The sequence below is a fragment of the Procambarus clarkii genome, chromosome 65 (genome assembly GCF_040958095.1).
Source record: "Procambarus clarkii isolate CNS0578487 chromosome 65, FALCON_Pclarkii_2.0, whole genome shotgun sequence".
Taxonomy (NCBI): domain Eukaryota; kingdom Metazoa; phylum Arthropoda; class Malacostraca; order Decapoda; family Cambaridae; genus Procambarus; species Procambarus clarkii.
The window spans coordinates 17,961,053-17,973,928 of NC_091214.1; the positions used below are offsets into that span (position 1 = coordinate 17,961,053).

General features: G+C 43.3%; 1 protein-coding gene across 5 annotated transcripts in view; it reads right to left on the reverse strand.

Annotated features, from left to right (window-relative positions):
- LOC123771157 (N-acetylated-alpha-linked acidic dipeptidase 2) overlaps positions 1–11,274 on the reverse strand; it is a 29,790-nt gene extending 18,516 nt beyond the window's left edge. The window contains exons 1-10 of one of the 5 annotated variants that reach the window (XM_069309483.1): positions 11,142–11,214; positions 7,128–7,289; positions 6,746–6,861; positions 6,397–6,480; positions 5,572–5,673; positions 5,195–5,351; positions 2,663–2,783; positions 2,327–2,472; positions 631–820; positions 94–184 (exon numbers count right to left, since the gene is read on the reverse strand). In XM_069309483.1, coding sequence (XP_069165584.1) covers positions 94–184; positions 631–820; positions 2,327–2,472; positions 2,663–2,783; positions 5,195–5,351; positions 5,572–5,673; positions 6,397–6,480; positions 6,746–6,861 — 1,007 coding nt within the window. In that variant the 5' untranslated portion in view covers positions 7,128–7,289; positions 11,142–11,214. Of the gene's footprint in view, positions 1–93; positions 185–630; positions 821–2,326; positions 2,473–2,662; positions 2,784–5,194; positions 5,352–5,571; positions 5,674–6,396; positions 6,481–6,745; positions 6,862–7,127; positions 7,523–11,141 lie in introns of all 5 variants that reach the window. The other 4 variants (XM_069309485.1, XM_069309484.1, XM_069309482.1 and 1 more) reach the window with 4 other exon arrangements.
- Positions 11,275–12,876: the final 1,602 nt, after the last annotated feature.

A 12,876-nucleotide genomic window follows, 5' to 3' on the forward strand; every position in this document is an offset into this window, starting at 1 on the left:
CCCCTAACCTTACAGCAACAACACCAGTCCCGGGGTGCAAACGTCCCGCTGCTGTAGCTACCCCTAACCCTACAGCAACAACACCAGTCTTACTCCAGAAGAACTCGGGCGTCGTTGTAGCCTATGGGCTGGCAGGGGATCTTCGGCAGCTTGGCGTCCTCTATCTTAAGTCTGTAGGCGTGAGCTGTGGGCAAGATGAGTGTTGAACAACAAGCAGTAACTGATGACTAGTGATGATATTGTTCATGATCGCTATTGATGATGATGATTAGTGAGGGATTAACAGTGATAAATGATGTCATTATTAATATGATAAGTATAATGATGTTAATTATGATTATTTTTGAAGTTCGTGATTACTGATGACTACTTGAATTGAAATAATGTATGATTGATGATGATAATTATTAATAACAAACTCCAATTGTTGATGGCGACAATCATTGATGATATACCACGAAACTAACACAAATGATGAAATTAATCAAGTGAGGTTATATGTGTAATATAAAGTACATTAAGAGAGTGGGTAAGAGACGAAGACGGTGAGACAAGAGACAGAAGTGACAAGAGACACACAGGGAGACAAGAGAAAGGCAGACGGAGACAAAGAGGCCTACAGGGCCGTACCTGTAGAAGGCCAGCCAGGCGTGAGAAGGTCACCCATACCCAAGTCTGTGCTGCCTCTTTGCATGCCAGTGCCAGGAAGCCACCAGGTGTTCGGGTACACCTTCTCGGGCTCCACTCCCTCCCGGGCCACATCGTCGGGGTCTGAGAATAGGATCAAGCCCTTGGCTCCTCGCTCCTGGGCGTGCAACACCTAAGGGGGAGGAAATTATCAGGGGAAAGCACCAAGGCCTTACGACTGTATAGCACTTGGAAGGGGTCAAAATAAGAATTTGGGATGAGACGGGTTGTCAGAAAACCCGACACCATTTAATAATATTACATGCAACCGGCAGATAATATTGCTGCTGTGTTGTATACACAAGTAACCCATAGAAAATGTAGCTTGTAGTGGAATTTTCCATCAATAGAAAACGGGATATCATTGCCACATACTATTATAAATTCACCAGCTATTTGTTGGGAATTATTCTCAAATACATTAGTCTTTGGACTTTTACCATCATAAAAACATCTTATCAGTATCAAAATAAAGTAAATATGACCCTTCTATTAGTTACTGACATCTCTACAAAGTGAGGGAGGCGTCAGTGAGGAGGAAGAGGTCAGCCATTGTTGTTGCTAAGACCAGAGGCGCAGTGGAGCAAATTCGGCTCCTATAATTTCTCTTGGACGAAGTGTGATGGAGATCAGAGTAGTGGTCTTCCATCATCAATACGCTGTCAACATAATCAAGGAAAGTGTCCTACCGAAACCCGTTTATCTAATCATTTCTGGCCAGTTAAATGTTAGGTAGATAAGGGCGAACCGGTTAGAAAGAGAACCCGCCTCATAATAAAAGGTAATTAAGCCTTGGTCCTTATTATCTATTATACAGTGTTTTCTCTGATATAGCTGTCATATTAGGATTCTGGCTTTACAGCTAGCGCCCTTTGACAGGAACAAGAAGAGGAAGCAAGACTTGATACATCAGTTACTGGGTGATGGAAGCTAGCCTCAAACGAGGAAAATTTGGTGTCTACATCCTAGATATACCTGGTGGACTAAGCCTGCTGTACAATAAGATAAGGAACCTCCTCAATGTATACTAATATATGTAGTTAATACTGTAGTTTGATTGGCTGCATATATATAAATTATGTAAATTTAATATAAACCCCCCCTAATGTGTAAGGATCGATTTGTGAGATTATTGCAGAAATACGGTCCACTTATACAAATTGCTATTGAAGTATATAAATTAACGTAAATATAAATTCTATATAAATTCATATTAAATAAATATAAATCTCACAGGTCAGTTCCCACATGGGGAAAGGAATGGTGCCCAACCACTTGGACGGTCGGGGATTGAATGCAGACCTGCATGAAGTGAGACCGCCGCTCTACCGTTCAGCCCAAGTGGTTGGGCACTGGGTGTATTAGGATATATTTCAGATGACTCGGGTGTACACAGGACTTCTTGGTTGACAAGCAATGGTACACAAGACTACCTGATTGACAAGTACCTCAATAACTTTCCAGAGGTTGAAACACTAAGTCCAACACTAATCAACCAGCCTTAGGAATATTATTTATTGCACATGCATATAACCACCTTGAGAGCTGCTAAAAACAATAAATTATTTAAATTTCAACATTATTTTTAAGAGGGTTACAAGGTACCGAAAATACCAGAAATTATGATTTCAACACTGACCTTGTTGCCTCTGAAGATCTTGCCATAGCGAGCGATGACGATGCAGCCAGAGACGTTGACGTTGAGCTTCTCCAGCGTGTCGAAGTCCTCAACCCTGGCGTAGTTAACGTACACGACGCCTCGCCCGGCCTCAGACTCCACGTCCCCTGGGGGAGAGGCCGGAGGCTCACCACCATATCTTAACACTTCTCTCTCAACCACTCTACTCTTATTGTGCAAGACGGCTTTTATATTACAATTTATACTTAGTGAAAATCTATATCATAATGTTCTCATTCTGTACATAAATACAACCACCTGCCCCAGCACCCACTCACCACCTGCCCCAGCACCCACCTGCAGGCGTGTAGGCATTGAAGGCGTGGACGAACTCTGGGTCGTCATCATCTTCATGTATCGGGGTCTCTTTGTAAGAGCTTGTGAAGACAACTTTGCCAGCACCGTCAATAAGGGTGATCTGTAACAGCACACCTTGGCATGTATCACAGGTTTATAAATGTATAATATCTAAGTATAATTTAGTGCAAAGTATTTACAAATAATAGATCTATGGTAGAAAAAAAACAAAAAAGTGATATTTAAAATTAAATGCACAAAAGAATTAATTGCAAAATGCAATTGAAAATTAAAGGTAATATGGCTATAGCGTAACTATATAGTTCTTTATTTCAAATACGACCCGTCCTCACACTAGGCTGTTTAAAGCAGCGGCCGTCCTCCCCAGACATTTGTGGAAAATTTCCACCATACCAGTATAATAAATTAAGAAATGGATTATTTCTAAATCATACATCTGAATCCTACATCAGAATCATACATCTACTGAATCCTATATCAGAATTATACATCTGGATCCTTCAAGACAACACCATAATGGTGACGTCTGCTATTAGGCCTATGAATGCCTTTGTTCATGTATTTTCAAGGATCTAGAAGGTTCGACAAAAAGCTGTCTTAATTAAAATACCATTGGAACATAATTTGGGCTTCCAGTGATGTATTTTCAAGTCCTACATAAAGAATCAATTTCTACTATAAGTACTACCTATAATCATTAAATCCTATATACATTTATCATACAATCCCACTTTATCTCAATCTGTCTTGACAATAAAAATAATCGATATTCATTGTTGGCCACCCTCACTGGAAGGGAGGTAGCCGTCGCCCTGGCGGGTAACCGAACGGGACCAGAACCCATTGTTTACATACAGAGTGAGCACATGATGGTGCTCGAGACTTTCAACAGGACCAGAACCACACAAACTAAACTTAATTCCCAGTGATAATTCACTGTAATAGCTCCCTAAGATACTCAGGGAGGTGTTGAACTATATATCAGATCAAATTACTGAAACATTTATCTAAATACGAGTGTAGAGTGGTACACCCACAGCACATGTAGTCACTCTCCACCACCACTTATAACCGACTCCTCGCCTAGTCCCGGTGGCGGTGGACGTGTCGCTATGAGCTCTTTGTTTGCCGGCCAGGTGTCCGTGTTTGAGAGATTGGGGCTGTGTCGATTGGGGGGATGGCGACGCCCTTACCCCCTGTGAAGCCGAGGGATATTGGCCTGGAGTTTACTGGCCCGGCATCCCACCTTGCAGTTAAGGTGGTCCTGATATGTTGCAGGTGGATGTGGCGACGGTTTGCGGCATTCAGCTTGTGTCCGGGCATAGAGCTGTAGTGAAATTCGCCTCCACTGTTGTTTATCATGTCTTTGTGGGCTGCTATGATGGGATGTCCTTCCACGCTGACTGAAGATGGTGGTTCGGTGGAAGTGGCAGAAATGTGCAGTGAGACTACTTAAGTGGCGGTTCATGGTGCTCTGAGTTCCCAGACTCCATTCTCCGACGTCACTTTACTGGTATGGGCGGGTCTTGTGTGTCCGGGTGAATGCTGTCTCCTCCAGGAGGTGGAAGGGTGTCCCGAATGGGACCCACACCATGGCAATGCACCTGAAGGACCCCATCCCAACATCTCCAGATTCTGGGTTTCACAGTGTGGGTGTTCTATGTGAGCCAGCCCTGGACTTGCTTCCGGTGTGGTATTTTGGGTCACCTGGCTGTGAGTTGTGGTGCTGGTAGCATACGCCCCATTAACCTGTTCCGGGAGGAGGACTTTCCCCCCGCTGGAGGTTCTGGACCCGTCTTCGTGTGATGTTGACGTGGGTGTCGTCCCTCGCTCTTCCGATGACCTGCTGGAAACGCCCGGCGCTGTGGGGGTCACGCCCGAGGGCTGTGCAGTTCTCCCCCCACCGCTGGTTTCCCCGCCTCCTCTGCCCCGGCCTGCCCAATATACAGATGGTGCGTCTTCGGAACGTGTCCTCATCGATGTGCACGCAGAGCCGTCTCCAGTGGTGTGCTGTCCTTTTCCCCCCGTTTGTTTAGGGTGCGGTGTTGCATGATCGTGCAATGCATAATGTTGCAAGGCCGCCCAGGGGTTCTGCTGCAGTGCCTCCTGGAGGGTGTGATAGTTCCGACGACCTACGCCTGGTCTCCAAGCGTTCGAGGCGCTTGTCTCCCAACCTCGTGGTGTGGCCGGGGCCAATGTGCGGGACTATGGAGACCCCGGGAGTTGTTCTGTGGATAATGATGGTGTGCAGGGGGCTGGTGTGCTCCTGGTTCGTGGCGAAGCGGTGTTGGTAGCTGGTGCTCTTGTCGTGGGGGGGGGGGTGGAAGGGGTCTTTTGCTTGGGCCTTGGTTCTGCCTTTTGCTTCCTCGCTTGCACACTCGTGTTCCGGTTCGCTAGCGGAACCGGGCCTTTGTAGAAAGTCTGTCAGGAGGGGGGGAGGGTGTGGATTATGTTTGTGACCGTCACCCACCAGGTTGGGGTTGGTGTGGTTGGGACCAGAGGAGTACTCACCAGGTTGGGGTTGGTGTGGTTGGGGTGAGAGAGAAGGATATCATAAGGAACAAGATCAGCAGTGTCGAAGCCCAACTTCAGGAAGCGATCTCGTATCATGATAGCGAGCTGGTCGTCCCTCTCAGTGCCGGCCAGGTGGGGCCTCTTGGTCAGCTCTCTGCAACACACAAGAATTAGAAGAGACCATGATTACCACATACAAAATTCTGAGGGTAATTAATAGGTTAGATAAAGAAATATTTAACACGGGTGGTACTCACCAAAGGGGACAAAAGTGGAAACCGAGAACCCAAATGAGTCCCAGACATTAGAAATAATTTCTTATTTGTTACATTAAAGTAGTTAAGAAATACTGATGTGTATAAGAGTATACTCACTTGAGGTTGTCCCTGAGGTTGGTTGTGTTGACCAGTTTTATTATTCTGTGGTTCAGCTGAGGTTCAGAGTCCCACTTGTCAACAACCAGTTTGTCCATCATCCTGAGAACGGGGAATACAGAGCGACCATTAATTTAATTTTTAGTTTAATTTTACCACGAGACGTGAGTTTATTGGGAAGCGCCACTCATCCTGTGGGTGGACACACCGCCACAGTGACAGTATTGGGCAGCGCCACTCATCCTGTGAGTGGACACACCGCCATAGTGACAGTATTGGGCAGCGCCACTCATCCTGTGAGTGGACACACCGCCATAGTGACAGTATTGGGCAGCGCCACTCATCCTGTGAGTGGACACACCGCCACAGTGACAGTATTGGGCAGCGCTACTCATCCTGTGAGTGAACACACCGCCATAGTGACAGTATTGGGCAGCGCCACTCATCCTGTGAGTGAACACACCGCCATAGTGACAGTAATGGGCAGCGCCACTCATCACGTGAGTGGACACACCGCCATAGCAGCATGTACAACACTCCCCAATAGGAAGAAAACCCGCTGGTTTGTTCATCCTGTCACTTGTACCCAGACACAGCTCGGTACAAGATTATCCTAATGATAGGGGGACCATTAGTGACGTATGCTGCAAATATTTGCCACTAAACTTATTCTGACTCTAAAAATAGTCTATACTCTTTAGACTGATGTATTACCTAAGAAGCTGTGTAACATATGCTCAGAAATGTATTTAACGTCTATACACCTTAGTTGTGTGAGCAAGACACTTAGCGGCGCTATACAACAATTATATAAAGTATACTCACTCGACGTTGTCCAGGAACTTCACAGCCAGTCTCTGGTCCACCTGCTGGTCAGTCACGCACTTCACTACCATTTCGTCCATCATGCTGACACAATGGTACATAAATCACCCATTAGCCATTAGATTATTATTTTACAGTTATTTGCTTGTTCACAAATCACAATGTAAAACAGACTTGACTCCCATTAGCACTGACTCCTGAGACATCATGACTTGTCCCAAGTGGTCTCAGATGAAGGGAAACTAACTTCCGGTGGCTTTAAATGACCCAGATATAATCAGAATTCTTCCTAGAAAACCTATAACAAATAGTGAATGTTTTCTACACAATCAGAGTGACCCGTACTAACCTGATCATCTTGTTGCCGCCCGTGAAGGCGTCAATGCCAAAGTAACCAATCAGACCACCAATCAGAAGGCCGAGTACCGCCGTGGCAGCCGCCACAGCTATATTCTGTGACACCATCTGTTAACAGAAGGACACTTAAGAAATTAACATTAAGGAAAAGACTATACAAATATTGTTTTGTTTATATTACTAACGTTATCTCTATATTAAATCTGCACCAGTTTTTCTCCGATTGGAAGATATTAAATAATAAGATAAAGCAAATCAATCTTGCTGCTTAATGAACAGAAATCGAGACACTCGCGAATGAAGTGTTGGTGTGCAGTGTAAACACTAACTGGCTCACTCTAATAGGTCGTCGCTAACGCTAACAGCTGTCTTACCTTGTCAAAGTACCAGAGGGACCGCCTGTGCTCCAGTCATTGCCCAGCGTGCGTAGTGATTGGCTGGTTGCGGGTGGCGTGGTGTGGGCCCCAAGAGCCGGTGTTTCAGCCGGCGTGATGGCGTTGCCTATGCAAATTGTTCAGCGTGTGGATTCTGCTGGCCTGGAGTTTACGGGGGTGGCGGACTTGCCTCTCATTGAGGTGGCTAAACCTTAATTTGTGTATTCGTGTAATTTATGTATCACATGATGGACATTTGTGTATTAGATGTTGAGATATGAGTCTCGTCCTAACCACATACTCAAGACCTTGACAAAACACTCTTGGAGAGTGTGAAAGACGTGGTGTAAATCTTTATGTAAAATACACAAATACATAGAGTGTGGGGTTTTATCCTGTAAATGTTTATAGTAACAGTTATGATAATAGTGTAAAATACTGGTTGATAACACTGATCACTGCTGTAACTTGCTTAGCCTAATGAATATTGGATGTTCAGTTCCTGAGCACAGCCATTTTCACTACAACTGGAAATGGTAGGGGAAAATGGCTACCATTTCTAGTGGTAGTGGAAATGGTAGGCATTTTCATTACCACTGGAATGAGTATGAGGTTACTATACCAATCACAGGATGGGTATGGGGCCCCCACTACTAACAAGATAGGTATGGGGTTCAATCACCACTCAAAGGGTAAACATGGGGACCCCCACCACTCACAGGATGGGTATGGGGCCCCCACTACTAACAAGATAGGTATGGGGTTCAATCACCACTCAAAGGGTAAACATGGGGACCCCCACCACTCACAGGATGGGTATGGGGGCCCCCACTACTAACAAGATAGGTATGGGGTTCAATCACCACTCAAAGGGTAAACATGGGGCCCACCACCACTCACAGGATAGATATGGGGCCCACCACCACTCACAGGATAGATATGGGGCCCACCACCACTCACAGGATAGATATGGGGCCCACCACCACTCACAGGATAGATATGGGGCCCACCACCACTCACAGGATAGATATGGGGCCCACCACCACTCACAGGATAGATATGGGGCCCACCACCACTCACAGGATAGATATGGGGCCCACCACCACTCACAGGATAGATATGGGGCCCACCACCACTCACAGGATAGATATGGGGCCCACCACCACTCACAGGATAGATATGGGGCCCACCACCACTCACAGGATAGATATGGGGCCCACCACCACTCACAGGATAGATATGGGGCCCACCACCACTCACAGGATAGATATGGGGCCCACCACCACTCACAGGATGGTTAAAGAGTATATACACTAATGTTCAAGGGATGGATATACTGGGCCCACTGCCAATTACATTATAAGTGTATGGATGTCCACAACGTGCTTCTTCATACCATCCTCATAAGTGTTGTGAACGCTCTTGCGCTCTCAAAGCTTCGGAACACTGGGTAAACAAGTTGTTTATAACACCAAGGCGTGGGGGGGGGGGGCGTGTTACTGGGGGCATGTATGTTGTATTTGCAGGTAAATTTAAAGTAAATGTATAATACAACTGTCATTCATGCCCCCGTTTCCAGCCAACACAATGCAAACAAACTCAATCAAAACAATCTACCAATACAATAGTCAAGTGTTCACATTCACTAAGGAAGACAATCCAACACAACATAACACCCATTTACGGGAATTAAAGTATTTTATTAGTAAACTAGTCTGGATGGAACATGTAAACTTAGCAACATGAAATATTTTGGTTTCCCACAACATTAAGTACATCGCATATACCACAACATGAGGCACATTGGTTATATAACAAGAAACATATTGGTTATACCAAAATATGAGGCACAGTGGAAATATAACAACATGAAGCACATTGGTAATACGACAACGAGTACTGGGAAGACGGGACACCACAAGCGTAGCTCTCATCCCGGTAACTATCCTAAGGTAATTACAACGTTGAGCTTATTCAATTTCTTTATTATGCACCCCATACCCGTCCCGTGGGCGGTTGTGGAAAGGGTTACAAAGGCACATAATGGGTTCAGGAACTGAACCTCATAGTTCGTTTAGCTAAGCAAGTGTTAATCTTTTGAAGCTAGTTACACAATTGTTAATGTTATATATATACATGAACATATATATACAGTCATTTACACAAATACATAGACATACCTTAACTTGAAGTGTTTCCGGGGCTTAGCGTCCCTGCGGTCCGGTCGTCGACCAGGTTTCTTCGTTTCTGGACTGGTCAACCAGGCTGTTTGACGCAGCTGCTCGCAGCCTAACGTATGAATCACAGCCTGGTTGATCAGGTATCCTTTGTAGGTGCTTATCCAGTTCTCTCTTGAACACTGAGTGGTGTGGGAACCGACCTGTGAGATTTATATTTATTTAATTTATATGAATTTATATTTACGTTAATTTATATACTTCGATAGCAATTTGTATAATGATAAGTGGACTGTATTTCTGCAATAATCTCATAATCTCACAAATCGATCCTCTACACATTAGGGGGGGTTTATATTACACATATGCAGCCAATCAAATTACAGTAATAGCTACATACATTGATGAGGTTCCTTCTCTTATAGTACAGCAGGTTAGTCCACCAGGTATAACTAGAGTGTAGACACCAAATTATCCTCTTTGAGGTAGCTTCTATCACCCAGTAACTGGTGCACATAATCTTGCATCCTCGTCTTGACCTGTCAAAAGTGCGCTAGCTGTGAAGCCAGAATCCTATATATGACAAGCTATATCAGAGAAAACACTATACAGTACATGGAACATTAAAGACCTGGCTTAATTACCTTTAGTATGAGGCGATTTCGCGTTCTAACCGGCTAACCCTATATCCTGACATTAATGGCCATAAATGAATGATAAACGGGTTTCGGATAGACACTTAACTTGTATTTGTAGACAGCGTGTTGACAATGGTACACCTTTGGGTTCCATAACACTACGTCCAAGTAAATTTAACAGGAGCCGAATTTGCTCCCGTGTGAGCCTCTGGTCTCAATAAACAACAATGGCTGCCCTCCTTCCCCACTGACGCCTGGCCTACATTGTTCAGATTTCAGAACGTGATAGAAGGGTCACATTTACTCTACTTTAATATTGATAATTAAGTTAATTTATATAAGATGTTTTTATGATGGTAAAGTCCAAAGACTAATGTATTTAAGAACAATTCCCACCATAATAGGTGGTGAATTATAATAGTATGTGGTGATGATATCCCGTTTTCTTTAGACGGTAATTCCACTACAAGTTACGTTTTCTATGGGTAACTTGTTGGTAATACAGCTATTATCTGTATGATTATTAAATGGTGTCGGATTTTCCGACAAGTGGGTCGACCAGTTATGCCCCTTATGTGTAGTGGAAACGTGTTGAACAGTCTCGGGCCTCTGATGTTGATAGAGTTCTCTCTCAGAGTACCTGTTGCACCTCAGCTCTTCAACGGGGGTATTCTGCACATCCTGCCATGCCTCCTGGTCTCATGTGATGTTATTTCTGTGTGCAGGTTTGGGACCAGCCCCTCTCCTATTTTCCATGTATAAATTATTATGTATCTCTCCCGCCTGCGCTCAAGAGAATACAGATTTAGGCTCTTTAGTCGGTCTCAGTAGTTTAGATGTTTTACTGAGTAGATTCTAGCAGTAAAGAATCTCTGCACGCTCTCCATATCGATATCTCTGCATCTGCATATCGATAATCTTTTTATATCACAAGTGATTCAACAAGAGGCTCACAACTGTCACTATACAAGTCACTTTACATCTATGGTGAGTCACACAGTTACTAGTCTTGCTCCACACCCACCCAACTGGGCGGCAGCTTTACAGTCATGTGGAGGCTGCACCTACAGTAAACAAATTTTGAATACTTGGCTGAGATTCCCGGCAGTACGTCATCATAAATGAAATACTTACACATTTCTTGGACTCGGTGATGGTGCTATCAACACCGAGACCCAACCAAAGCAACATATACTTACCTTTGTTCCGATGGCGAGAGCGACAGAAAGCCGGGAGGCGTCACTCCGGGCACACTCCGCCAGGCTTCACTAGGCTATGGGACAGCAGGCGGTGCGGTGTGGTAGAGAGGCTAGCCAGTCTGCGTCCTTGGGGGCCAACTGCCAGAGGCGTGGGGCAGCATTTCTCACAATGGTAAAGAAGGCAAACTCTGCCTTAAACCTCAGTGACGTTATTGTCCTTAAAAACACCTGTTATTATCTACCTACAGATTGTTTCACGTGTTAAGAGAGAAAAAAAAACGCTGTGTGAAAAACCTGCTTTTCAGATCTGCCAATGCTGTAAGGTCAATACTGTAATGCTGCTAGGTCAATACTGTAATGCTGCTAGGTCAATACTGTAATGCTGCAAGGTCAATACTGTAATGCTGCAAGGTCAATACTGTAATGCTGCAAGGTCAATACTGTAATGCTGCAAACTCAATACTGTAATGCTGCAAACTCCATACTGTAATGCTGCAACGTCAATACTGTAATGCTGCAAACTCAATACTGTAATGCTGCAAACTCCATACTGTAATGCTGCAACGTCAATACTGTAATGCTGCAAGGTCAATACTGCAATGCTGCAAACTCCATACTGTAATGCTGCAAGGTCAATACTGTAATGCTGCAAACTCCATACTGTAATGCTGCAAACTCAATACTGTAATGCTGCAAACTCAATACTGTAATGCTGCTAGGTCAATACTGTAATGCTGCTATCCCAGCAAACACAAATCGTATAGAAAACGTTCATCTCTCTTCCCATAGGTGTAGGAATGACTTGCATTGAGAATGGTGCAGGAGAGCCTTTGAGAAACTTTTAATCCAAAAATCCAAACACATAGGTTTAATAATAAATTGTTTTTCTACAACTATTTTGTTCCTAATGTATTACAAAGTGTTTACATGTTTAAATATAAAATTTATGGTGTTTTTTGTAAAATTCATTAATAAATTGTGAATGATTTTAATGGCTGAATGAAACCTTCAAAATACATTTAGTTATTCTATGATCAGAAAAAAGTAGTTTGCCAAATTTTCTAAAACTCGCTCTTTTTAACACAATTTGACTCCTTATGCATTCCATTAAACACTAATATGTTTAAATATTAAAATTATGTATTATTCCCAAAAATAATTTATGTCAATACTGTTATGCTGCAAGGTCAATACTGTAATGCTGCAAGTACAATACTGTAATGCTGCAAGTACAATACTGTACTTGCAAGTACAATACTGTAATGCTGCAAGTACAATACTGTAATGCTGCAAGAACAATACTGTAATGCTACAAGTACAATACTGTAATGCTGCAAGTACAATACTGTAATCTGCGAAAATCTCAAGTTTGGCTAGATTTTTGTCTTAATAGAATAATTTTTTTGGTCTTAACTTAATTCATGGCAAATCAAATAATGAATATCCTTACCTATTATTTCGAAAATGAAATTTTTTTGGCAAAACTGCATTTAGCAGTTGATAAAAAATGTATTGAAAAAACACATTGATTCACACCCTCACTGATCAGCGTATTATACTTATTTAATATATATTTAATATCTTGCTATTATTTATCTTTTCATAATAGGAATATTAATAATAATTACAGACACAAAGAGCATATATTTAGAGTAATGGTCTTCTCAATAGACACATTATGACATTTAGGTGTTGTCTAAGGTTTAAGTACCAGAGAGGGTAAATAAATTAAATA